Source organism: Pristiophorus japonicus, chromosome 12 (assembly GCF_044704955.1).
Source record: "Pristiophorus japonicus isolate sPriJap1 chromosome 12, sPriJap1.hap1, whole genome shotgun sequence".
In the NCBI taxonomy this organism is placed as follows: Eukaryota; Metazoa; Chordata; class Chondrichthyes; family Pristiophoridae; genus Pristiophorus; species Pristiophorus japonicus.
This window is the reverse complement of record NC_091988.1, coordinates 197,972,118-197,996,451: the sequence shown is the minus strand read 5'-3', so window position 1 is coordinate 197,996,451 and position 24,334 is coordinate 197,972,118. Positions and strand designations below refer to the sequence as shown.

The 24,334-nt window shown below is 47.1% G+C and overlaps 1 protein-coding gene across 1 annotated transcript in view; it reads right to left on the bottom strand.

Annotated features, from left to right (window-relative positions):
• Window positions 1-24,334, bottom strand: part of rbpjl (recombination signal binding protein for immunoglobulin kappa J region-like) — a 75,832-nt gene that overhangs the window by 1,539 nt on the left and 49,959 nt on the right. Inside the window, exons 5-11 of the mRNA XM_070894905.1 lie at window positions 13,420-13,535; window positions 10,352-10,526; window positions 9,041-9,178; window positions 6,507-6,616; window positions 5,356-5,496; window positions 3,295-3,450; window positions 1,228-1,331 (exon numbers count right to left, since the gene is read on the bottom strand). Of these exons, the coding sequence (XP_070751006.1) occupies window positions 1,228-1,331; window positions 3,295-3,450; window positions 5,356-5,496; window positions 6,507-6,616; window positions 9,041-9,178; window positions 10,352-10,526; window positions 13,420-13,535 (940 nt within the window). The remainder of the gene's footprint in view (window positions 1-1,227; window positions 1,332-3,294; window positions 3,451-5,355; window positions 5,497-6,506; window positions 6,617-9,040; window positions 9,179-10,351; window positions 10,527-13,419; window positions 13,536-24,334) is intronic.

Below are 24,334 nucleotides of genomic sequence, written 5' to 3'. Positions count from 1 at the left end.
TAATATATTTAAAATTATGAAAGGGTTTGACAGGATAGATGTAGAGAAGATGTTTCCACTCATAGGGGAGATCAAAACCTGGGACCATCACTATAAGATAGTCACTAAAAAATCCAATCGGGAATTTAGGAGAAATTTCTTTACCCAGTGAACAGTGAGAATGTGGAACTCGCTACCACAGGGAGTGGTTGAGGTGAATAGTAACGATGCATTTAAGTGGAGGCTAGATAAAAATGTGAGGGGGAAGGGGATAAACTGAGAGGGTGAGATGAAGAGGGGTGGGAGGGGGCTCGTGTGGAGCATAAACACCGGCACGGACCCATTGGACCGAATGGCCTGTTGCTGTGCCGTATCTTCGAAGTAATCCTCAAAAATGGCCCGATTGGCCTGGGTTTTGAATCTGTCCCAGGAGAGCAACGGCTCCGGTTGGGGTGGAGTGTAGAATGTTTCGGTGTAAGGGGTGTCGCAGTTGTGTGGGGTGGACTGGTTGGGCTGGATGCTCTTTACCTTTCCGCCATTGTTCATAGGTTTATATGTAACCTTCAGGGCTGCTGATTGTGGGCCGTGCGACTCTTTGTCGGCCGGCGTGGACACGATGGGCTGAAATGGCCTCCTTCTGCGCTGTAAATTTCTATGTTTCTATAAAGTAATCAATTCAAGCCCAAGTTTACTGCTAACCTTCCTGATTGACCAGCACAACCCTTTCCCTGTGTCCCAGTGGTAACTCCCCTTAAAGCCGTCAGTATCTTCACACCACACTTTTACTGTGACTGTTATTGATAACTGACCACAGGAGAATCCAGCCCACATATCGTGAACCACAAAACACTTCCTCCTTTTGATACTTATCTATGAAAATGCAAAGCCTCATTTGCCCATCTTTTTGAAAAGCACATTTCTACGCAGCGAGTTGTTGTGATCGGGAACGCGCTGCCTGAAAGGGCGGTGGGAGCAGATTCAATAGTAACTTTCAAAGGGGAATTGGATAAATATTTGAAAAGGAAAAATTTGCAGGGCTATGGGGAAAGAGCAGGGAAGGGTGGGACTACTGGGATCGCTCTTTCAAAGAGCTGGCACAGGCATGATGGGCCGAATGGCCTCCTTCTGTGCTGTATCATTCTATGAATACAAAATAAGACTTTAAAATGGTTCTAGAACCCAACGAGGGTGAAAACAGTCAGCTCAAGATGCCTGCCGGTATGGTCTAGTTTATAATATCTCTCTTACCTGTACATTGTTTCTGCCTCCACATCACCGAACCAGACTTTCAGGTTTGGGGTGAAGCTTTCGCCTTGGAGTTCCAGCATGGCTACATCACCTCCTCCGTTCAGCTTGGGAAATGAGAGAACACACTGTGGTAGGTTACAGTAATAGCAACATGCCCTGCAAGGTTATTAGGGGTCAACACAAGACATAAGGATCATCCAGTGAGGTCAAGGTCGGTCTTTCGACCGTGTGACCAAGGCCCCAAGCACCATCTCCAATAAATCAGACATTGCGTTCCTCGCTCTTCCTCAACAGGGTCTTTAGGAAGGATATCAAGGCCACGATGAAGAGATTGACTAAGGTGAGATTGATATCCTCCAGCCCCACAAACCCAGGCACCAGACAAACCAAGACTTTTTTCTTTAGAACAAGGAAGGCTAGGCGATCTGATAGAGGCCATCTTTCAGGTGAGATGTCGAACCAAAACCCCGCCTGCCCTTTTGGGTGGGACGTAAAAAATCCCATGACACTGTTTCAAAGGCGGTGAGGGAATTCTTCTCTGGTGTCCCGGCCAACATTTACCCCTTAACCAACATCACTGAAAAACAGACTATCTGGTCATTTATCTCATTGCTGCTTGTGGGAGTTTGCTGTGCCGATATTGGCTGTGCTTTTCCTACATTACAACAGTGACTACATTTCAAAAAGTACTTAATTCACTGTAAAGTTGAGTATAATAAAGTCAAAGATCGACGGATTTTTGGATATTAAGGGAATCAAGGGATATGGGGACAGTGCAGGAAAGTGGAGTTGAGGTAGAAGATCAGCCATGATCTCATTGAATGGCGGAACAGGCTCGAGGGGCCGAATGGCCGACTCCTGCTCCTATTTTTTGTGTTCTTAAAGAATTTTGGGATATCCTGAGGTGGCTAAAAGCATGTTAGGAGTGCAAGTTATTGCTTTCTTGCGAAAGGCAATCCTCTGTCAACCTCCGAGAGAGGCCCTCTCTCTCTGGGCTTGTGCCCAGATTCTGTACAGTGCGCCCTCCCAAGACTATAACTGGCACGAGGGACGCACCATTGGAGATATCGCGGAGATATTAACCTCCCTTTAGTGGGAGTGCAGGGTGCCTCTGCTGGACATTTAGAATGGGTGCCTCTCAAACGCCCTTACAGGCGCAGACCACCTGTCCCTTTAATATGTTAATGTTCCCATCCCCGCAGCTTGGAATGGGGCCGACATTGCCCCCCCCCCCACCCCCCAGGAATGGCAGCGAGTTCTGCTTCGCTGCACTTGCACCAGCAGAGCAGAACTTCAGGCCCCGCCATCTCTTGCTCAAATTCATTCTTTTCCAGGATTGGAGATCTCTGGAACTAACTAACTCACTCCTTCCTTCCTTCACTCCTTCCTTCCGTTCCTTCCTTCCTCCTTTCTGTTCCCCCTACAGTCTGCAGACTTGGTTGGACATCAGCGAATCACCATTCATCTGGTCTTCCCTCCTATTATTTTCAAGCTCGGTGATGTCCTGCACCATTGATCTTGCCCCTTGAACTAAGTTTCTCAGTTTTAATAACAAAACTGGTTGGGGAGTCTAGGACTAGGTGGCATAGTCTAAAAATTAGAGCCTGGTCTTTCAGGAGTGAAATTGGGAAACACTTCTAACACAAAGGGTGGTAGAAGTTTGGAACTCTCTTCCACAAACGGCAATTGATGCTAGATTAATTAAGAACATAAGAACATAAGAAATAGGAGCAGGAGTAGGCCATTTGGCTCTTCGAGTCTGCTCCGCCATTCAATAAGATCATGGCAGATCTGATCTTGGCCTCAGCTCCACTTCCCCGCCCATTCCCCATAGCCCTTGACACCCTGTTAGTTGTTAATTTTAAATCTGAGATTGATAGCTTTCTGTTAACCGAAAGGTATTAACGGATATGAGGCAAAGACAGGTTAGGTCACAGATCAGCCATGATCTCACTGAATGGCGGAACAGGCCCGAGGAGCTGAATGGCCTGTTCTTGTGTTCCTAAACCCCGAGGGCAGTGTAAATCCAGTCTATCACATGCTCTGATTTCACTGCGAAGACCTTACCTCGAGGCTGCTGATGGTGGGAATGGGGGTGACGGGAACATGAAGCTGTACACGGCTCTCACTGAAGGTGTATTCCACGGCCTCAGTACCAATGATAGTCCAGCACGCACCGTCATTCAACACGTCCCTGTTGGCTTCCTTGGAGCAAGGGGTCGCCTTGAGAGGTCACAGTAAAACACCGGGTCAAAGTGGAGTTGGCGGAGAGGCAACGCATTGCCTTTCTGTTGGTTACTTATTCAACTTGCAGAGATTGTCCAACAACTCCCCCGCCCCCCCCCCGTAATCGGACACCGAGGTTTCGCAAGTTGCAATTATGAATTTATTCTCCCGATTAAAGATTAATTCTCCTGCCGAGAGCAACACGGGAGACATATCATCGAGGCATTAAAACTAACGGGCTGGATCCTCGGACAGTTGCTGCCTCTGTTTGCGCCCCAGAGGGGCGGTAATTGCGGCGGAGAGTATTCCCACACGATAATTGCCAGCTCCCAGCACTCCGCCGGGACATTCGGTGCGGGGTTTGCAGGTGCGAGGAGCAGTACCGCCCGAGAGGCGAGCCGGCATGCAATCCCCGCTGGTGGCGACACCAGCTCGATATTTGGTTCGTGCCCGAGCTGTAGCGCCCCGCAGCGCACCCTAGTGGGACTGCCTGGGAGAGCGGGTGGTCCGAACTGTACCGGCCACACCGTGGGAAGGAATGTCTACCGAAGGTAAGTGTGCGTGTTTTTTTTTTGGCGATTTATGTTGATGTGACGTCAGTAAGGTATTGGGAATGTTGGGGGTGGGGGGGGGGTGCGGGTTGTCGATTTTCTTTTCCCAGGGAAGCCTCTCTCAGGGTGCTCCGAGGTAGACTGTTTAGCTCGGGATTTTCAGTTGCTCAGCCGGCCTAGCGCCCTGAGAGAGGTGTGCAACGCCTCCCGTAGCTCTCCGCTGGAGACGCAAACCATTTCCCGCCGCAAAATTTACCGCTCCACCTGGATTAACACCGCAACAGAGGCGCGACCGAATTTCCAGCCCAATGTGTTCTTTTAAACTTTCTTTGAATATTTTTTTTATCGGTAATAAAAATGTTGGGAGATGGGGAGATAAAGGCTGTTTGAGTGTGAGTCAAGAACCATCCAGTTGGCTAACAAGGAGTCTGTTGGCTTTCCAATTGGCTGTGGGGGGGGGGGGGGTGGGGGTGGGGTCAACGCGAGTAGGGACGGTTCGGGCGACCAATGGCGGGAGCGTGGGAGGGAAGTGGGTCAAATGGCCTCCTTCTGTGCTGTAAATTTAGATGATTTCATTCTATGAATTAGAGGCCTTATCCCATGATGCACTTGGAGTGTTGGAACATCAGTCCAGATGCTCAGTCCTGCATTAAACTGGTACTCCCCTGGGAGCTGGATGGGAACACCCTCCCCCCCTATCATTCATTGCGAGAGGGATGGAGTACAAAAGCAGGGAGGTCCTTCTGCAACTGTACAGGGTATTGGTGAGGCCGCACCTGGAGTACTGCGTGCAGTTTTGGTCACCTTACTTAAGGAAGGATATACTAGCTTTGGAGGGGGTACAGAGACAATTCACTAGGCTGATTCCGGAGATGAGAGGGTTACCTTATGATGATAGATTGAGTAGACTGGGTCTTTACTCATTGGAGTTCAGAAGGATGAGGGGTGATCTTATGGAAACATTTAAAATAATGAAAGGGATAGACAAGATAGAGGCAGAGAGGTTGTTTCCACTGGTCGGGGAGACTAGAACTAGGGGGCACAGCCTCAAAATACGGGGGAGCCAATTTAAAACCGAGTTGAGAAGGAATTTCTTCTCCCAGAGGGTTGTGAATCTGTGGAATTCTCTGCCCAAGGAAGCAGTTGAGGCTAGCTCATTGAATGTATTCAAGTCACAGAGAGATAGATTTTTAACCAATAAGGGAATTAAGTGGGCGGGGCGGTCAGAGGCAGGAGGTCATGTGATGCGTCCAGCCCTGTGTTGGCGGCCCAATCCTCTGCCCGCTGCACCCAAGCAATCGAATGCGCCCGGCCGCTGGAAGGGGGTGCCCCAGCCCGCTGTCAGCGCTACCTGGAACTGGATGATCTTCTCGTTGGAGAGGCACAGGTACATCCGGCTGGTGTCCTTGATTTGGAAGGCGCACTTGTGAAGCTGAGAGACAGGCTCGTCCACATCCAGCACCGCGTACTGCTTGTTCACCTTGCGAATAATCTGTGCGCACAGCGAGAAACACATCAGCTCAACTGTTGCCCAGGTAGGTCGAGCGCAGACCAGCCATTAGCGCAAGGCGGTCACATTTTCTACACTTTCAATCAGCTTCACAAGCAGAGCAGCAGGCCAGCCTCCCTGGCTGACTGAGCTGCCTTGACACAATTTGAATGGCCCAATGGAAAGAAAAATTGGGAGAGATGTAAAACGGGCTGGTGGAGGTCTGGAACCATTGATAGAGGCAGAAACCTCCACCGAGAATGCTCCCTCTCAGCTGTACAGCTGCTTACCAGACCCGCACAGCCTGGATCCGCTTCCTCCAACGTAAAGATTCACGCATGCTTTGAATGGGCCACGTATCCCATTGAAGGCACCGCACACCCACCTTCAAAATGAGGGGGCACATTGCTCACCGCATGTCAAAAGTACTTGGATATTTGCACTCGAGGTGCTGTAACCGACAGGGCTGCGGTCCGAGAGCTGGAAGGTGGGATTAGGCTTGGATAGCTCTTTGTCGGCCGGCACGGACACGATGGGCCGAATGGCCTCCTTCTGTGCCGTCAATTTCTACGATAGTGTAATGATGCACAATTACACACTGGGGTGAGGTGCAGGGGAGCCGTCAATGTCCATGATCCTGTTTCCCGGCAAAAGTCACTATCTTACCATAGAATTACATGGAATATACGGCACAGAAACAGGCCACTCGGCCCAACCAGTCCATGCCGGTGCGAGAGAGAAAGGGCGGAGGGGGGGGGGGGAAGGAAATAAAATGGTGGGGGGGAGGAGGGAGAAGGGAAGCAGTAATACTTAACATTCACCCACATTCAACTTGAATAATATTTTTCTGAAAGTTGTACATTTACCAAAACTGCCAATAATTTAATACGCATTGATAAGAAGTGCTCTGTCCGATACAGAACTCTCATTTTCGCGGATATCTTACACCATATGTTACACCACAATTCGCAGTAATATTGAGGACAATCGGACTCCACAGTAGATGGCCGTACCATGCTTGGCAGGGAGACTCCTGAGGTGGTGCAGACTAATTTGACAGCTGAGCCATATCTGATGTATCCATCACGAGGACAGAATTCGCCCCTCTGACAATGATCAATATCTGGACAGGAAAGAAGAGGGTTAGGATGGGGTGGTTGGCACGATGAGGAGTTCTCTGTGCTTCCCAGCAATGATTTCATAGAATCATAGAATGTCACAGCACAGACGGAGGCCATTCGGCCCACCGTGTCTGTGCCGGCTCTTTGAAAGAGCGATGCAATTAGTCTCACCCCCCTGCTCTTTCCCCCATCGCCCTACAGTATTTTTTTCCCCTTCAAATATTTATCCAATTCCCTTTTAAAGTTACTATTAAATCTGCTCCTACTGTCCTTTCAGGCAGTGCGTTCCCGTTCACAACATCTCGCTGCATTAAAAACATTCTCCTCACCTTCCCTCTGGTTGTTTTGTCAATTACCTTAAATCTGTGCCATCTGGTTACTAACCCTCCTGCCACTGGAAACAGTTATTTATTTACTCTATCAAAACCCTTCACAATTTTGAACACCTCTGTTGAATCTCCCCTAACCCTCTCTGCTCTAAGGAGAACAACCCCAGCTTAAGAACATAAGAACATAAGAAATAGGAGCAGGAGTCAACCATACAGCCCCTCGAGTCTGCTCCGCCATATAATAAGATCATGGCTGATCTGATCATGGACTCAGCTCCACTTCCCTGCCCGCTCCCCATAACCCTTTATTCCCGTATTGCTCAAAAATCTGTCTATCTCCGCCTTAAATATATTCAATGACCCAGCCTCCACAGCCCTCTGGGGCAGAGAATTACACAGATTTACAACCCTCTAAGAGAAGAAATTCCTCCTCATCTCAGTTTTAAATGGGCGGTCCCCTTATTCCGAGACTATGCCCCCTAGTTCTAGATTCCCCCACGAGAGGAAACATCCTCTCTGCATCCACCTTGTCGAGCCCCCTCATAATCTTACATGTTTTGATAAGATCACCTCTCATTCTTCTGAACTCCAATGAGTATAGTCCCAACCTACCTTCATAAGTCAACCCCCTCGTCTCCGGAATCAACTTAGTGAACCTTCTCTGAACAGCCTCCAATGCAACTATATCCTTCCTTAAATACGGAGACCAAAACTGTACACAGTACTCAAGGTGTGGCCTCACCAATACCCTGTACAGTTGTAGCAGGACTTCTCTGCTTTTATACTCCATCCCCCTTGCAATAAAGGCCAACATTCCATTTGCCTTCCTGATTACTTGCTGTACCTGCATACTAATTTTTTGTGTTTCAGGCACAAGGTTCCCCCAGGTCTCTCTGTACCGCACCACTTTGCAATTTTTCTCCATTTAAATTATAATTTGCTTTTCTATTTTTTTTGCCCAAGTGGCTAACCTCACATTTTCCCACGTTATACTCCATCTGCCAAATTTTTGCCCACTCACTTAGCCTGTCTATATCCCTTTGCAGATTTTTTGTGTCCTCCTCACAATTTGTTCTCCCACCCATCTTTGTATCATCAGCAAACTTGGCTACATTACACTCGGTCCCTTAATGCAAGTCATTAATATAGATCGTAAATAGTTGAGGTCCCAGCACCGATCCCTGCGGCACCCCACTAGTTGCTGTTTGCCAAGTGGAAAATTACCCATTTATCCCAACTCTCTGTTTTCTGTTAGTTAGCCAATCCTCTATCCATGCTAATATATTACCCCCAACCCCGTGAACTTTCATCATGTGCAGTAACCTTGTCAAATGCCTTCTGAAAATCCAAATACACCACATCCACTGGTTCCCCCTTATCTACTGTACTCGTTACATCCTCAAAGAACTCCAGCAAATTTGTCAAACATGATTTCCCTTTCATAAAACCATGTTGACTCTGCTTGATTGAATCATGCTTTTTCAAATGTCCTGCTATTACTTACTTAATAATGGACTCCAGCATTTTCCCAACAACAGATGTTAGGCTAACTAGTCTATAGTTTCCTGCTTTCTGTCTGCCTCTTTTTTAAAATAGGGGCATTACAATTGCGGTTTTCCAATCCGCTGGGACCTCCCCAGAATCCAGGGGATTTTGGTCGATTACAACCAATGCATCCACTATCTCTGCAGCCACTTCTTTTAAGACCCTAGGATGTAAGCCATCAGGTCCAGAGGACTTGTCTGTCTTTAGCCCCATTATTTTACCAAGTACTTCTTTAGTGATTGTGATTGTATTAGGTTCCTCCCTCCCTATAGACCCCTTGATTATCCACTATTGGGATGTTTCTTCACGTATCTGAAGTCTTTCATCCCCAATCTCCTCTGCACCCTCACCAAGTCTTTGACATCCTTCCGACAGTGCGGTGCCCAGAATTGGCCACAATACACCAGCTGAGGCCTAACCAGGGATTTATAAAAGTTCATCAGAACAATTTATAAAAGGTGTAGTAATATACAGGTAACTTCACTAACTCGGGTTAATTTCTGCCAGGAGTATCTGCTGAAAAGGCTGACGCAGTCCACAGTGAACTCTTACCCAAGTGCAGGGTGAAAGCTGCCCATTGCCTGGCACTGGCGATGAACTCTTCTCCCTCCACACACAGGTAGCGGGTACTGACCGTCTGAGATCGCAGGCGATTGAACAAAGCCACCTTGGAGCCTGAAGAGATACACACTGGACACAGGGTTAGCAACAGTGAATACCTTGTGACTGGAAAAGTTTGGGCTCATTGACACGCTTCCGAACTGTTGCCACTTCAATGATGTGTTTAAGCGCGGTGCCAGCCATGGCTCAATGGATGGCGCTCCCGCCTCTGAGTCAGAAGGTCATGGGTTCAAGTCCCGCTCCCGAGACTTGACCACATAATCTAGGCTGATGCTCCAGGGCAGTGCGGAGAGGGCTGGATGTATCTCACCTAAAACGTATTTGGAGATGCACTTCAAGTGTTGTAACCTACAAGGCTATGGACCAAGAGCTGGAAAGTAGGATTAGGCTGGATAGTTCTTTGTCGGCCGGTGCGGACATGAATGGCCTCCTTCTGTGTCATAAGCGTCTACGATTCTATGATTCTCACCTCTCCACTGGTTTGAGCCATTGGGTGGTATCCTGTAAGAGGGAGAATGGTCCTCGAATCATAGAGTCATAGAATAGTGCAGCACAGAAGGAGGCCATTCGGCCCATCGAATCTGTGCCAGCTCTTTCAAAGAGGAATTTGTCAATTAAAAAAAAACCTTAAGCTGCTGCTTGATAAGAATCGAGAATTGATGAGGCTTCAATCAACCAAATCCTGGAGGTGCAACCTCTCCATTCAGAGACAATTCACAGTGCAAAGATTTGGAGGCGCTCTATAAAAAGAAAGATTTGCATTTATATAGCACCTATCATGACCACCGGATGTCTCAAAGTGCTTTAAAGCCAATGAAGTACGTTTAAAGTGCAGTCACTGTTGTAATGTAGCAGCCAATTTGCGCACAGCAAGCTCCCACACACAGCAATGTGATATTTTTTAATGATGTTGATTGAGGGATAAATATTGGCCAAGACACCAGGGATAACTCCCCCTGCTCTTCTTTGAAATAGTGTCATGGGATCTTTTACATCCACCTGAGAGAGCAAATGGGGCCTCGGTTTAACGGCTCATCGGAAAGGCAGCACCTCCGACAGTGCAGCACTTCCCTCAGCACTGCACTGGGAGTGTCAGCCTAGATTTATGTGCTCAATCCCTGGAGTGGGACTTGAACCCACAACCTTCTGACTCAAAGGCGAGAGTGCTGCCCACTGAGCCATGGTTGGTCCCACGCTTCCCAACAGTTGGGCTGAAGACCCCACACACCCAGTGATACTTACAGTCTGCATTCTTAATGGATTGTTTCTTCTGGGAAGGCTTCGAAATGACTTTGATGAGTTTACTGTAGAAGGTGCCGACCTCTTGCCCATTCCCGAGGAACAGTCTGAGAAATATCCGGAAGTGTTTGCGTTTGTCGGCATCAGAAATATAGAGTGCTTTGGCACAGCCGAACTTCTGCAGGACAACAAAGTACTTGAAGTATAATATAAACTAAAAGGTGTAATTATAAAGGGTGTGCAGAGAGAACAGAGAGATCTGGGGGATTCACCTGCTCAAATCTTTGAAGGAGGCAGGACAAGCTGATAACGCTGTTACAAGGACAGAGCGGATGATGCAACATTCCCACCGACACCTGGGAATCTCTGGCCAAAGACCGCCCTAAGTGGAGGAAGAGCATCCGGGAGGGCGCTGAGCACCTCGAGTCTCATTGCCGAGAACATGCAGAAACCAAGCGCAGGCAGCAGAAGGAGCGTGCGGCAAACCAGACTCCCCACCCACCCTTTCCTTCAACCACTGCCTGTCCCACCTGTGACAGAGACTGTAATTCCCATATTGGGCTGTTCAGTCACCTGAGAACTTATTCTTAGAGTGGAAGCAAGTCTTCCTCAATTCCGAGGGACTGCCTATGATGATGATGATGAATACAGAGAGAATGTTTCCACTTGTGGGGAAGAGCATAACTAGAGGCCATCGATATAAGATAGTCACCAAGAAATCCAATCATCATCATCATCATAGGCAGTCCCTCGAAACGAAGATGATTTGCTTTCACGCCAAAAAAAGGATGTTTCAAATGAAGAACCCAGACTACATCCTGAAGGGTGGAAGATGCCTGTGCGTGGATTTTTTTAACGTGGGGTGACCGTTGCACACCAGCCACCACACGGGCTCGACAGAGCCAGGTCTTGGTCCAGTGGCAAGGGTTAACCAGGGCGACTGGAGACCAGCTCTGCTGCAAGAAATCCAATCGGGAATTCAGAATAAACTTCTTTACCCAGAGAGTGGTGAGAATGTGGAACTCGCTGCCACAGGGAGTGTTTGAAGCGAATAGTATCGATGCATTTAAGGGGAGGCTAGACAAGCATATGAGGGAGAAGGGAATAGAGGGTTATGCTGATAGATTTAGATGAGGAAAGACGGGAGGAGGCTCGAGTGGAACATAAATGCCGGCATGGACTGGTTGGGCCGAATGGCCTGTGTCTGTGTTGTATATCCTATGGAATCCGATGTAAAAAGCATACGGGATCATTGGCTTTATAAATAGAACAAAAGCAAGGAAGTTATGCTAAACTTTTATAAAACACTTGTTCGGCCCCAGCGGGAGTATTGTGTCCAATTCTGGGCATCACACTTTAGGAAGGATGTCAAGGCCTTGGAGAGGATGCAGAGGAGATTTACCAGAATGGTCCTAGGGATGAGGGACTTCAGTTACGTGGAGCGACTAGTGAAGCTATGGTTGTTCGCTTTGCAACAGAGGTGGTTGGGGGGAGGAGATTCAATAAAAGGAGTTTAAAATCATGAAGGGTTTTGATAGAAGGAGAAAGTGTTTGCACAGATGGGAGGGTCGGTAACCAGAGGACACAGATTTAAGGTAATTGGCAAAAGAAGCAGAGGGGAGAGAGGTGACTTTTTTTTTTAACGCAGCGAGTTGTTGTGATCTGAAACGCGCTGCCTGAAAGGGCGGTGGGAGCAGATTCAATCGGAACTTTCAAAATGGAATTGGGTAAATACTTGAAGGAGAAGAAAAATGCAGGTCTGTGGGGAAGGAGCAAGGGGGGAGTGGGACTAATTGGATTGCTCTACCAAGGAGCCGGCACTGGGTGAATGGCCTCCTTCGGTGCTGTATCATTCTACAATTCTATGAAGTAAATTTGTTCCAGAAAATAATCAGTAAAACGTTTATTTTTTTTATTAAACCTCTATTTCTCCCACATTGTCTTGGTCATTGGACCCTATTCTGACACTCTTACCCAAATTGTCCAGTACCCTGGAGATCTCCATGCCAACTGGGCAGTATGCAACCAATGGGAGTCGAGGGTTCCTTCCCGGGGTGGAACACTCGACTTCTGCGATAGGGGGCCATCTGGTGGCCAGGCTGGGAACTGACACAACAGAGTCACATCCACAATGCCCCAAGGAGCTGCAAATCCTCTCGGAGGTGGGGGCGGGGGGGAGAGAGGGGGGGATTCTTCATGGTGTCCGCTAGTAATCCAGCACCACCTGAAAAAACTGGGCTATTAGCAGCTGCGGCCCCTCCAGGTCAGAGGATTTATAAGGTCAGAGGGCAGCCAGCAACCACTGGGAGCTTTAACAGGCCAAGTGTTAGCAATTTTTAGAGGGGAGCGCGCAATGTATCAGAGCTTGAGGTCACTGTGTTGCTGAATGTGGCAAAAACCATCAAAAATAAAGACTTGCATTTATATAGCACCTTTCACGACCTCAGTACATCTCAAAGCACTTTTTAGTCAGTGACGTACTTTTGGAGTGTAGTCACTGTTGTAATGTGGGAAACGGGGCAGCCAATTTGTACACAGCAAGCTCCCACACACAGCAATGTGATAATGACCAGATGACCTGTTTTAACCATGTTGGTTGAGGGATAAATATTTGGCCAGGACACCCCTGCTCTTCTTCGAAATAGCGCCGCGGGATCTTTTACGTCCACCTGAGAGAGCAGATGGGGCCTCGGTTTAACGTCTCATCCCAAAGACGGCACCTCCGACAGTGCAGCACTCCCTCAGCACTGCACTGGGAGTGTCAAGTAGCCTTGAGTTAGGCAGGACTTATCTTCACCACCAACTAACCCTGGTGCAGCCTTTCAGTCCTACAGCACCGCACAGCTTTCCAGTCCCAAGTGTGGATTCTCAGCCCGATCCGACCTTCACCCAACATATTTAAAGCAGCTGAACCGGGGACAAATGGCTGGGTACCGCCAAGATCATCGACAACTTGCCAAAAGCACATCACCCCACCTACTCCCTGTGGATCAACCTAATCCCCGGGGGTGGAACGCCAGGGCCAATGACTTTAATGTATGGTGCTAAAGTATAGGTACAACTGCTCTTACCTGAGTGTCTGGCTGGTCTTCAAAGTTGATCTTCAATGCCTCTCCTTGACTGTTCCCCGCACTGTCCAGCCCCATGTACGCACAGAGCCTACAGCTCGATTCATTCAGCCCACATACTAAAACAGAAATCGGTGTCGGTCACCAAAGGCAAGTTGCAAATGCTTTGCCCACCTCGGCCAGGGCGATATAAGAACATAAGAAATAGGAGCAGGAGTAGGCCATAAGGCTCGAGCTTGTTCCGCCATCCAATAAGATCATGGCTGATCTGATCATGGACTCAGCTCCACTTCCCTGCCCGCTCCCCATAACCCCTTATCCCCTTTTTGCTCAAGAAACTGTCTATTTCTGTCTTAAATTTATTCAATGTCCCAGCTTCCACAGCTCTCTGAGGCAGCGAATTCCACCGATTTACAACCCTCTGACAGAAAAAATTCCTTCTCATCTCAGTTTTAAATGGGTGGCCCTTATTCTAAGATCATGCCCTCTAGTTCTAGTCTCCCCTATCATTGGAAGCATCCTCTCTGCATCCACCTTGTCAAGCCCCCTCATAATCTTATACGTTTCAATAAGATCACCTCTCATTCTTCTGAATTCCAATGAGTAGAGGCCCAACCTACTCAACCGTTCCTCATAAGTCAACCCCTTCATCTCCGGAATCAACCTAGTGAACCTTCTCTGAACTGCCTCCAAAGTAAGTATATCCTTTCGTAAATATGGAAACCAAAACTGCACGCTGTAACTGGTGCAAGGGTCAAGGATGTCTCGGAGCTGGTGCAGGACATTCTGAAAAGGGAGGGTGAATAGCCAGTTGTCATGATATAGGTACCAACGATATAGGTAAAAAACGGGATGAGGTCTTACAAGACAAATTTAGGGAGCTAGGAGTTAAATTAAAAAATAGGACCTCAAAAGTAGTAATCTCAGGATTGCTACCAGTGCCACGTGCTAGTCAGAATAGGAATCGCAGGACAGCTCAGATGAATACGTGGCTTGAGAAATGGTGCAGAAGGGAGGGATTCAAATTCCTGGGACATTGGAACCGGTTCTGGGGGAGGTGGGACCAGTACAAACCGGACGGTCTGCACCTGGGCAGGATCGGAACCAATATCATAGGGGGAGTGTTTGCTAGTGCTGTTGGGGAGGAGTTAAACTAACATGGCAGGGGGATGGGAACCTATGCAGGGAGACAGAGGGAAATAGAAGGGGGGCAGAAGCAAAAGATAGAAAGGAGAACAGTAAAAGTGGAGGGCAGAGAAACCCAAGGCAAAAAGCAAAAAGGGCCACATAACAGCAAGATTCAAAAGGGGCAAAGTGTGTTAAAAAGACAAGCCTGAAGGCTCTGTGCTTCAATGCGAGGAGTATTCGGAATAAGGTGGATGAATTAACTGCGCAGATAGCAGTTAACGGATACGATGTGATTGGCATCACAGAGACATGGCTCCAGGGTGACCAAGGCTGGGAACTCAACATCCAAGGGTATTCAGCATTTAGGAAGGATAGACAGAAAGGAATAGGAGGTGGGGTGACGTTGCTGGTTAAAGAGGAAATCAATGCAATTATAAGGAAGGACATTAGCCTGGAGGATGTGGAATCGGTATGGGTGGAGCTGCGGAATTCCAAAGGGCAGAAAACGCGAGTGGGAGTCATGTATAGACCACCAAATAGTAGTAGTGAGGTTGGGGACAGCATAAAACAAGAAATAAGGGATGTGTGCAATAAAGGTACAGCAGTAATCATGGACGACGTTAATCTACATATAAATTGGGCGAACCAAACTGGTAGCAATGCGGTGGAGGAGGATTTCCTGGAGTGTATTAGGGATAGTTTTCTGGACCAATATGTCGAGGAACCAACCAGGGAGCTGGCCATCCTAGACTGGGTGATGTGTAATGAAAAGGGACTAATTAGCAATCTTGTTGTGCGAGGCCCTTTGGGGAAAAGTGATCATAATATGATAGAATTCCTTATTAAGATGGAGAGTGACAAAGTTAATTCGGAAACTAGGGTCCTGAACCTAAGGAAAGGTAACTTCGACGGTATGAGGTGTGAATTGGCTAGAATAGACTGGCAGAGGATACTTAAAGGGTTGACGGAGGATAAGCAATGGCAAACATTTAAAGATCACATAGATGAACTTCAGCAATTGTACATCCCTGCCTGGAGTAAAAATAAAACTGGGAAGGTGGCTCAACCATGGCTAACAAGGGAAATTAAGGATAGTGTTAAAACCAAGGAAGAGGCATATAAATTGGCGAAAAAAAGCAACAAACCTGAGGACTGGGAGAAATTTAGAATTCAACAGAGGAGGACTAAGGGTTTAATTAAGAAGGGGAAAATAGAGTACGAGAGGAAGCTTGCAGGGAACATAAAAACTGACTGCAAAAGCTTCTATAAATATGTGAAGGAAAAAAGGTTAGTAAAAACAAACGTAGCTCCCTTGCAGTCGGATTCAGGTGAATTTATAATGGGGAACAAAGAAATGGCAGACCAATTGAACCAATGCTTCGGTTCTGTCTTCACAAAGGAAGATACAAATAACCTTCCGGATGTACTAGGGGACAGTGGGTCTAGTGAGAATGAGGAACTGAAAGATATCCTTATTAGGTGGGAAATTGTGTTAGGGAAATTGATGGGATTAAAGGCCGATAAATCCCCGGGTCCTGATAGTCTGCATCCCAGAGTACTTAAGGAAGTGGCCCTAGAAATAGTGGATTAATTGGTGATGATTTTCCAACAGTCTATCGACTCTGGATCAGTTTCTATGGACTGGAGGGTAGCTAATGTAACGCCACTTTTTAAAAAAGGAGGGAGGGAGAAAGCGGGTAATTATAGACTGGTTAGCCTGACATCAGTAGTGGGGAAAATGTTGGAATCAATCATTAAGGATGAAATAGCAGCCCATTTGGAAAGCAGTGACAGGATCGGACCGAGTCAGCATGGATTTATGAAAGCGAAATCATGCTTGACGAACCTTCTGGAATTTTTTGAGGATGTAACTAGTAGAATGGACAAGGGAGACCCAGTGGATGTGGTGTATTTGGACTTTCAAAAGGCTTTTGACAAGGTCCCACACAAGAAATTGGTGTACAAAATCAAAGTGCATGGTATAGGGGGTAATGTACTGACGTGGATAGAGAACTGGTTGGCAGACAGGAAGCAGAGAGTCGGGATAAATGGGTCCTGTTCAGAATGGCAGGCAGTTAATAGTGGGGTGCCGCAGGGCTCAGTGCTGGGACCCCAGCTCTTTACAATATACATTAACGATTTGGATGAAGGAATAGAGTGTAATATCTCCAAGTTTGCGGATGACACTAAACTGGGTGGCGGTGTGAGCTGTGAGGAGGACGCTAAGAGGCTGCAGAGTGACTTGGACAGGTTAGGTGAGTGGGCAAATACATGGCAGATGCAGTATAATGTGGATAAATGTGAGGTTATCCATTTTGGGGGAAAAAACACAAAGGCAGAATAATATCTGAATGGCAGCAGACTAGAAAAAGGGGAGGTGCAACGAGACCTGGGTGTCATGGTTCATCAGTCACTGAAAGTGGGCACGCAGGTACAGCAGGCAGTGAAGAAGGCAAATGGTATGTTGGCCTTCATAGCTAGGGGATTTGAATATAGGAGCAGGGAGGTCTTACTGCAGTTGTACAGGGCCTTAGTGAGGGCTCACCTGGAATATTGTGTTTAGTTTTGGTCTCTGAGTTGAGGAAGGACATTCTTGCTATTGAGGGAGTGCAGCGAAGGTTCACCAGACTGATTCCCAGGATGGCTGGGCTGTCATATGAGGAGAGACTGGATCAACTGGGCCTTTATTCACTGGCGTTTAGAAGGATGAGAGGGGATCTCATAGAAACATATAAGATTCTGACGGGACTGGATAGGTTAGATGCGGGAAGAATGTTCTCGATGTTGGGGAAGTGCAGAGCCAGGGGACACAGTCTTAAGATTTAGGATTGAGATGAGGAGCAACTTCTTCACTCAGAGAGTTGTTGACCTGTGGAATTCCCTGCCAGCTCATTGGATATATTCAAGAGGGAGTTAGATATGGCCCTTATGGTTAAGGGGATCAAGGAGTATGGAGAGAAAGCAGGAAAGGGGTACTGAAGGAATGATCAGCCATGATCTTATTGAATGGCAGTGCAGGCTCGAAGGGCCGAATGGCCTACTCCTGCATCTATTTTCTATGTTTCTATGTTTCTATTCTATGTAGCAAGACTTCCCTGCTTTTATACTCCATCCCCTTTGCAATGAAGGCTAAGATTCCATTGGCCTTTCTGATCACTTGCTGTACCTGCTATCCTTTTGTGTTTCATGCACAAGTACCCCCAGGTCCCGCTGTACTGCCGCACTTTGCAATCTTTCCCATTTAAATAATAACTTGCTCTTTGATTTTTTTCTGCCAAAATGCACAACCTCACACTTTCCAACATTATACTCCATCTGCCAAATTTTTGCCCACTCACTTAGCCTTTCAATGTCCTTTTGCAGATTTTTTGTGTCCTCCTCACACATTGCTTTTCCTCCCATCTTTGTATCGTCAGCAAACTTGGCTACGTTACACTCAGTCCCTTCTTCCAAGTCGTTAATATAGATTGTAAATAGTTGAGGTCCCAGCACTGATCCCTGCGGCACCCCACTAGTTACTGGTTGCCAACCGGAGAATTAACCATTTATCCTGACTCTCTGTTTTCTGTTCGTTAGCCAATGCTCTATCCTCTAGTATATTGCCCCCAACCCCGTGAACTGTTATCTTGTGCAATAACCTTTCATGTGGAACCATTTCAAATGCCTTCTGGAAGTCCAAATACACCACATCCACTGGTTCCCCTTTATCCACCCTCTTCGTTACATCCTCAAAGAATTCCAGCAAATTTGTCAAACATGACTTCCCCTTCATAAATCCATGCTGGCTCTGTCTGACCGAATTTTGCTTTTCCAAATGTCCTGGTACTGCTTCTTTAATAATGGACTCCAACATTTTCCCAACCACAGATGTTAGGCTAACTGGTCTATAGTTTCCTGATTTTTGTCTGGCTCTTTTTTTAAATAGGGGCTTTACATTTGCAGTTTTCCAATCTGCTGGGCCCTCCCCAGAATCCAGGGAATTTTGGTAAATTACAACCAATGCATCACAATCCCTGCTGCTACTTCTCTTAAGACCCTAGGATGCAAGCCATCAGGTCCAGGGGATTTATCTGCCTTTAGTCCCATTATCTTACTGAGTACCACCTCCTTAGTGATTGTGATTGTGTCAAATTCCTCTCCCCCTATAGCCCCTTGACTATCCACTGTCGTAATATTATTAGTGTCCTCTACCGTAAAGACTGATACAAAATATTTGTTCAGAGTTTCTGCCATCTTCATGTTCCCCATTATTAGTTCCCGGGTCTCGTCCTCTAAGGGACCAACATTTACTTTAGCCACTCTCTTCCTTTTTTATATACCTATAGAAACTCTTACTATCTGTTTTTATATTTTGTGCTAGTTTACTTTCATAGTCTATCTTCCCTTTCATAATCATTTTTTTCATCATTCTTTGCTGGCTTTTAAAAGCTTCCCAATCTTCTGTCCTCCCATTAGTTTTGGCCACTTTGTATGCCCTTGTTTTTAATTGGATACCGTCCTTTATTTCTTTAGTTAGCCACGGATGGCTATCTTTTCTCTTACACCTTTTCCTCCTCACTGGAATATATTTTTCTTGAGAGTTGTAAAATATCTCCTTAAATTATACGAGTTGGAGTTTTCGGTTACTGCGAGATAGTCTGGACAGAGTTTCAAAGGTCTGCTCCACTGTACCACAGCTGTCTCCCACCCACTCCCCCCCTCCCCCCGATCTGTCGTCAGGAAAGTTGTGCCCCGAGTTTCTGCAAACAATCCGCCATCGCCCTGCCGTGACTTGGTCGGAAGTGAAAGGGGATTTGTAAGATCAGAGGTCAGCCAGCAACCACCGGGACCTCTAGCAGGCTGACCCCAGGTAACCCCATTCAGGCGGGCAACCAGGCTTCCCTCCGGAACTCCGGCAAGGTTACGGCGGCGCGGTGGCCAGAAGGTCTGAGGGAATTCGGATTCGAGGCTCCCGATTAACGAACCAGAAGATTCTGCAAAATATCCACCGGTCAAAGAATCGTCAATATTCACGGTCGGGCCTCCCTTGAATTTGATTGGCAAGCTGCCAGTGCCCAATGAGTGGGGGAGGGGTGGTGGAAAATCATGAACCACAGGGGAGTGAAGGGTTATGGGGAACAGGTGGGGAAAGTGGAGCTGAGCCCAAGATCAGATCAGATCAGCCCATGATCTTATTGAATGGCGGAGCAGGCTCGAGGGGCCGAATGGCCGACTCTTGTTCCTGTTTCTTATGTTCTTATGAAGTGGCTGCTCTGCAGGGCCATGCCAGACATTAAATCTTAAAAGTGAGTGGAGGGAGGGAGCGGGTGGGGGGAGTGGGGGGGGAGGGGGGGGCGGGCGTGGTGGGGGAGGCAATCCTGCGGGTAACACTCCTTGACTGGCAACTCCTCGTGGCCTCACAAAGGTTAGGGGACATGAAGGGTTTAGCCCCATTTTTGCAGCGGCCCTTTAAGGACTGCTGGTCAGGTTGCCCTAGGTTGGGTGCCACTGGGTGAAACAGCCGATCGGTAGCCGAAAATTGCACTGGGGTCCTGCTACCAGTGCAGGACTGCTCTTTAAGTACTTTTTTTTTAGAAAAGGTTCCTGCCTGTTTTGGTGGCTGCCTTAGTGAGGCCTCACCTGGAATATTGTGTTTAGTTTTGGTCTCCTAATCTGAGGAAGGACGTTCTTGCTATTGAGGGAGTGCAGCGAAGGTTCACCAGACTGATTCCCGGGATGGCAGGACTGACATATGAGGAGAGATTGGATCGACTGGGCCTGTATTCACTGGAGTTTAGAAGGATGAGAGGGGATCTCATAGAAACATATAAAACTCTGGCGGGACTAGACACGTTAGATGCAAGAAGAATGTTCCCGATGTTGGGGAAGTCCAGAACCAGGGGTTACAGGCTAAGGATAAGGGGCAAGCCATTTAGGACTGAGATGAGGAGAAACTTCTTCACTCAGAGAGTTAACCTGTGGAATTCCCTGCCGCAGAGAGTTGTTGATGCCAGTTTGGATATATTCAAAAGGGAGTTAGATATGGCCCTTACGGCTAAAGGGATCAAGTGGTATGGAGAGAAAACAGGAAAGGGATACGGAGGGAATGATCAGCCATGATCTTATTGCATGGTGGTGCAGGCTCAAAGGGCCGAATCGACAGACAGCGGACACCCCTGTGGACAAGTTTATTTACTTAACTTTCCGTCCCTCTACCGACGTGTTTTTCAGCGCAAGCAAGGAGGTAGCCATTACAAAAATTGCCTCCTTAACTCCCGCACTGGTGCAAATCAAGCTGCAGTCCCATGAATGACACACAACAACTGCTGGACGCAAGTTACACTTCCCGCACGGAATAACCTGACATCACAGGAAGAGAATTTGCCTCTGAACAGAACCCAGCCATATTGCGGCAATGTGCCTGATTTTATCTGGAAACTTCCACAACATCCTCCAATGCCTTCTACAACACTCTAGTAAATTCTGAAAGAGTGTCGAGCTAAAAGGATGTTGCCAAAACAGCTGCTTTTACAAGTATAGTGTAAAATGAGAGGAAGTTCTGTTGCTATACCTTCAGAGAACATCCAAAAATAACAGCTTTGCAAAACAGTGGAACAAGTGGGTTATCACCACCCTCTTGAAGGCTCAAGGCTAACAGCTATTTGCATCAATACATTGCTGGCTTGCACATTAATGGGAGTTAAGTATGACCTTTTCAACCCTAGGAATTGGGGACAACTCCAAAAGACACTGTTGTATATGCAATAACTCAAAAGACTGAATACTGTAAACTCCGAACAGGTACAAACCTGGCTCTACTTTTGACATTTGACAAGGTGCCACACAAAAGGTTACTGCACAAGATAAAAGTTCACAGGGTTGGGGGTAATATATTAGCGTGGATAGAAGATTGGCTGACAAGCAGAAAACCAGAGAGTCGGGATAAATGGTTCATTCTCTGGTTGGCAACTAGTAACTAGTGAGGTGCCGCAGGGATCAGTGCTGGGACCCCAACTATTTACAATCTATATTAGCGACTTGGAAGAGGGGACTGAGTGTAAACGTAGCCAAGTTTTCTGACGATACAAAGATGGGAGGAAGGGTAATGTGTGAGGAGGACATAAAGAGGCTGCAGGAGGACATAGACAGGGTAAGTGAGTGGGCAAGAATTTGGCAGATAGAGTATAATGTTGGAAAATGTGAGGTCATGCACTTTGGCAGAAACAATCAAAGAGCAAGTTATTATTTAAATGGAGAAAGATTGCAAAGTGCTGCAGTACAGCGGGACCTGGGGGTACTTGTGCATGAAACACAAAAGGTTAGTATGCAGGTACAGCAAGTGATCAGGAAGGCCAATGGTATCTTGGCCTTTATTGCAAAGGGGATGGAGTATAAAAGCAGGGAAGTCTTATTACAGCTATACAGGGTATTGGTGAGGCCACACCTGGAATACTGTGTGCAGTTTTGGTTTCCATATTTACGAAAGGATATACTTACTTTGGAGGCAGTTCAGAGAAGGTTCACGAGGTTGATCCCGGGGATGAGGGGATTGACTTATGAGGAAAGGTTGAGTAGGTTGAGCCCCTACTCATTGGAGTTCAGAAGAATGAGAGGTGATCTTATAGAAACGTATAAGATTATGAGGGGGCTTGACAAGGTGGATGCAGAGAGGATGTTTCCACTGATGGGGGAGACTAGAACTAGAGGGCATAATCTTAGAATAAGGGGCCACCCATTTAGAAGTGAGATGAGGAGAAATTTCTTCTTTCAGAGGGTTGTGAATCTGTGGAATTCGCTGCCTCAGAGTGCTATGGAAGCTGGGACATTGAATAAATTTAAGACAGAAATAGACAGTTTCTTAAAATGATAAGGGGATAAGGGGTTATGGGGAGCAGGCAGGGAAGTGGAGCTGAGTCCATGATCAGATCAGGCATGATCTTATTGAATGGCAGAGCAGGCTCGAGGGGCCTTATGGCCTACTTCTGCTCCTATTTCTTATGTTCTTATGTTCTGATGTACTTTATTAGGGCCCAAAGTGCTCACATTACAAGATGGCTGGCCTTTTATACCTGAGCCACACACACGTGCGCACAGCCCAATGACCTCCAACAGTGGCGCCACCTGGTGGCTAGTAAATCCAAGCATACATACATGACAATACCCCCCTTTAAGATATTAGTAACGGTCTTTGTACAAACTGATATGGTTCGGGGCTTTCCGCTCCCGATTTGAACGTCTCAGTTCAACTCCAGCCTTGGGTGAACATTCTGAGTCTATTAATACTGGGAGCTGGGTAGCTGATCTGATGGGAGTGGCAATGACCACTTCAGGGATTGTAAGTCCAGATTCATTGACCACTTCAGGGATTGTAAGTCCAGATTCATTGACCATGTCAGTGATTGAAAGTCCAGATTCATTGTTGACAGCGGAGTCCTCTGATGACTGAGGGTAGATTGGTTGGTCACTGGTTGTGTCTTCCTCAGACTGTTCCGGTTCATCCGTGTGCTGCAGCTCTATCTGATCGATATGTTTCCTGCATGTTTTTCCATTTTGAGCTTAACGATAAACACTCTGTTACCCTCCTTGGCCGTAACAGTACCGGCGATCCATTTGAGACCTTGACCATAATTCAGTACATACACAGGATCATTGATAGAAATGTTGTGTGACACAGTAACGTGATCATGATGCTCTTGTTGACTTTGACATCTGTATTCGACACGATTATTCAAGTTGGGATGGACAAGAAAGAGCCTGGTCTTGAGACCACTCCATCAATAGTTCAGCAGGGGAGACCCCGGTAAGCGTATGGGGTTTTGTCCTGTAACTAAGCAATATGCATGACAAGCGAGTTTGCAGTGAACCTTGAGTTACACGTTTCATACTCTGCTTGATGGTTTGGTCAGCACGCTCTGCTTGTCCATTGGATGCGGGTTTGAATGGTGCTGACCTCACATGTTTGATACCATTGAGTTTCATGAACTCTTGAAACACCATACTGGTGAAGCAAGATCCATTGTCGCTTACAACGATGTCAAGCAGACCATGCGTAGAAAACATGACACGAAGGCTCTCAATGGTAGTTGTTGATGTGCTGGATGACATGATTGTACACTCTATCTACTTGGAATAAGCATCCACCACAACTAAGAACATCTTTCCCAGGAAGGGACCTGCAAAGTCGATGTGGATCCTGGACCATGGTTTAGGTGGCCACAACCAGAGACTCAGCGGCGATTCCGCTGGTGCTTTACTAAGCTGCATGCAAGTGTTGCACTGATGCACACCTGATTCCAGATCAGAATTAATTCCAGGCCATCAATTCCTAGAGTTGAAAAGGTCATACTTAACTCCTATTAATGTGCAAGCCAATATTTAGGCTTTCATCATGACAATACCGGGATGCGTGCTATGTAGATCATGCACAAATTTCTCTCTGCCTTTCTTAGGCATAACAACACGATTGCCCCACAGTATACAATCTGATTGAATGGATAGTTCGTCGTTGTGACGGATGTAAGATTTGGTCTCCTCACACATTTGCTTGGGTATGGCAGACCAATCACTACTAAGGATACAGCGTTTCACAACCGATAATATCGGCTCCTGGTTGATCCATGTCTTAACTTGTTGGGCCGTGACAGGGGTTCCTTCACTTTCAAGTAGGTCTGCCGGTTGTGGCGTTTACACCTCCGGTGTGGGGAATGGCAGATGGCTCAATGTATCAGCACAATTCTCAGTGCCAGGTAGAAGGCGAATGATAATGTTAGCGTCCATCTCTGGAGGCGGGACAATGCATTGGCATTGATGC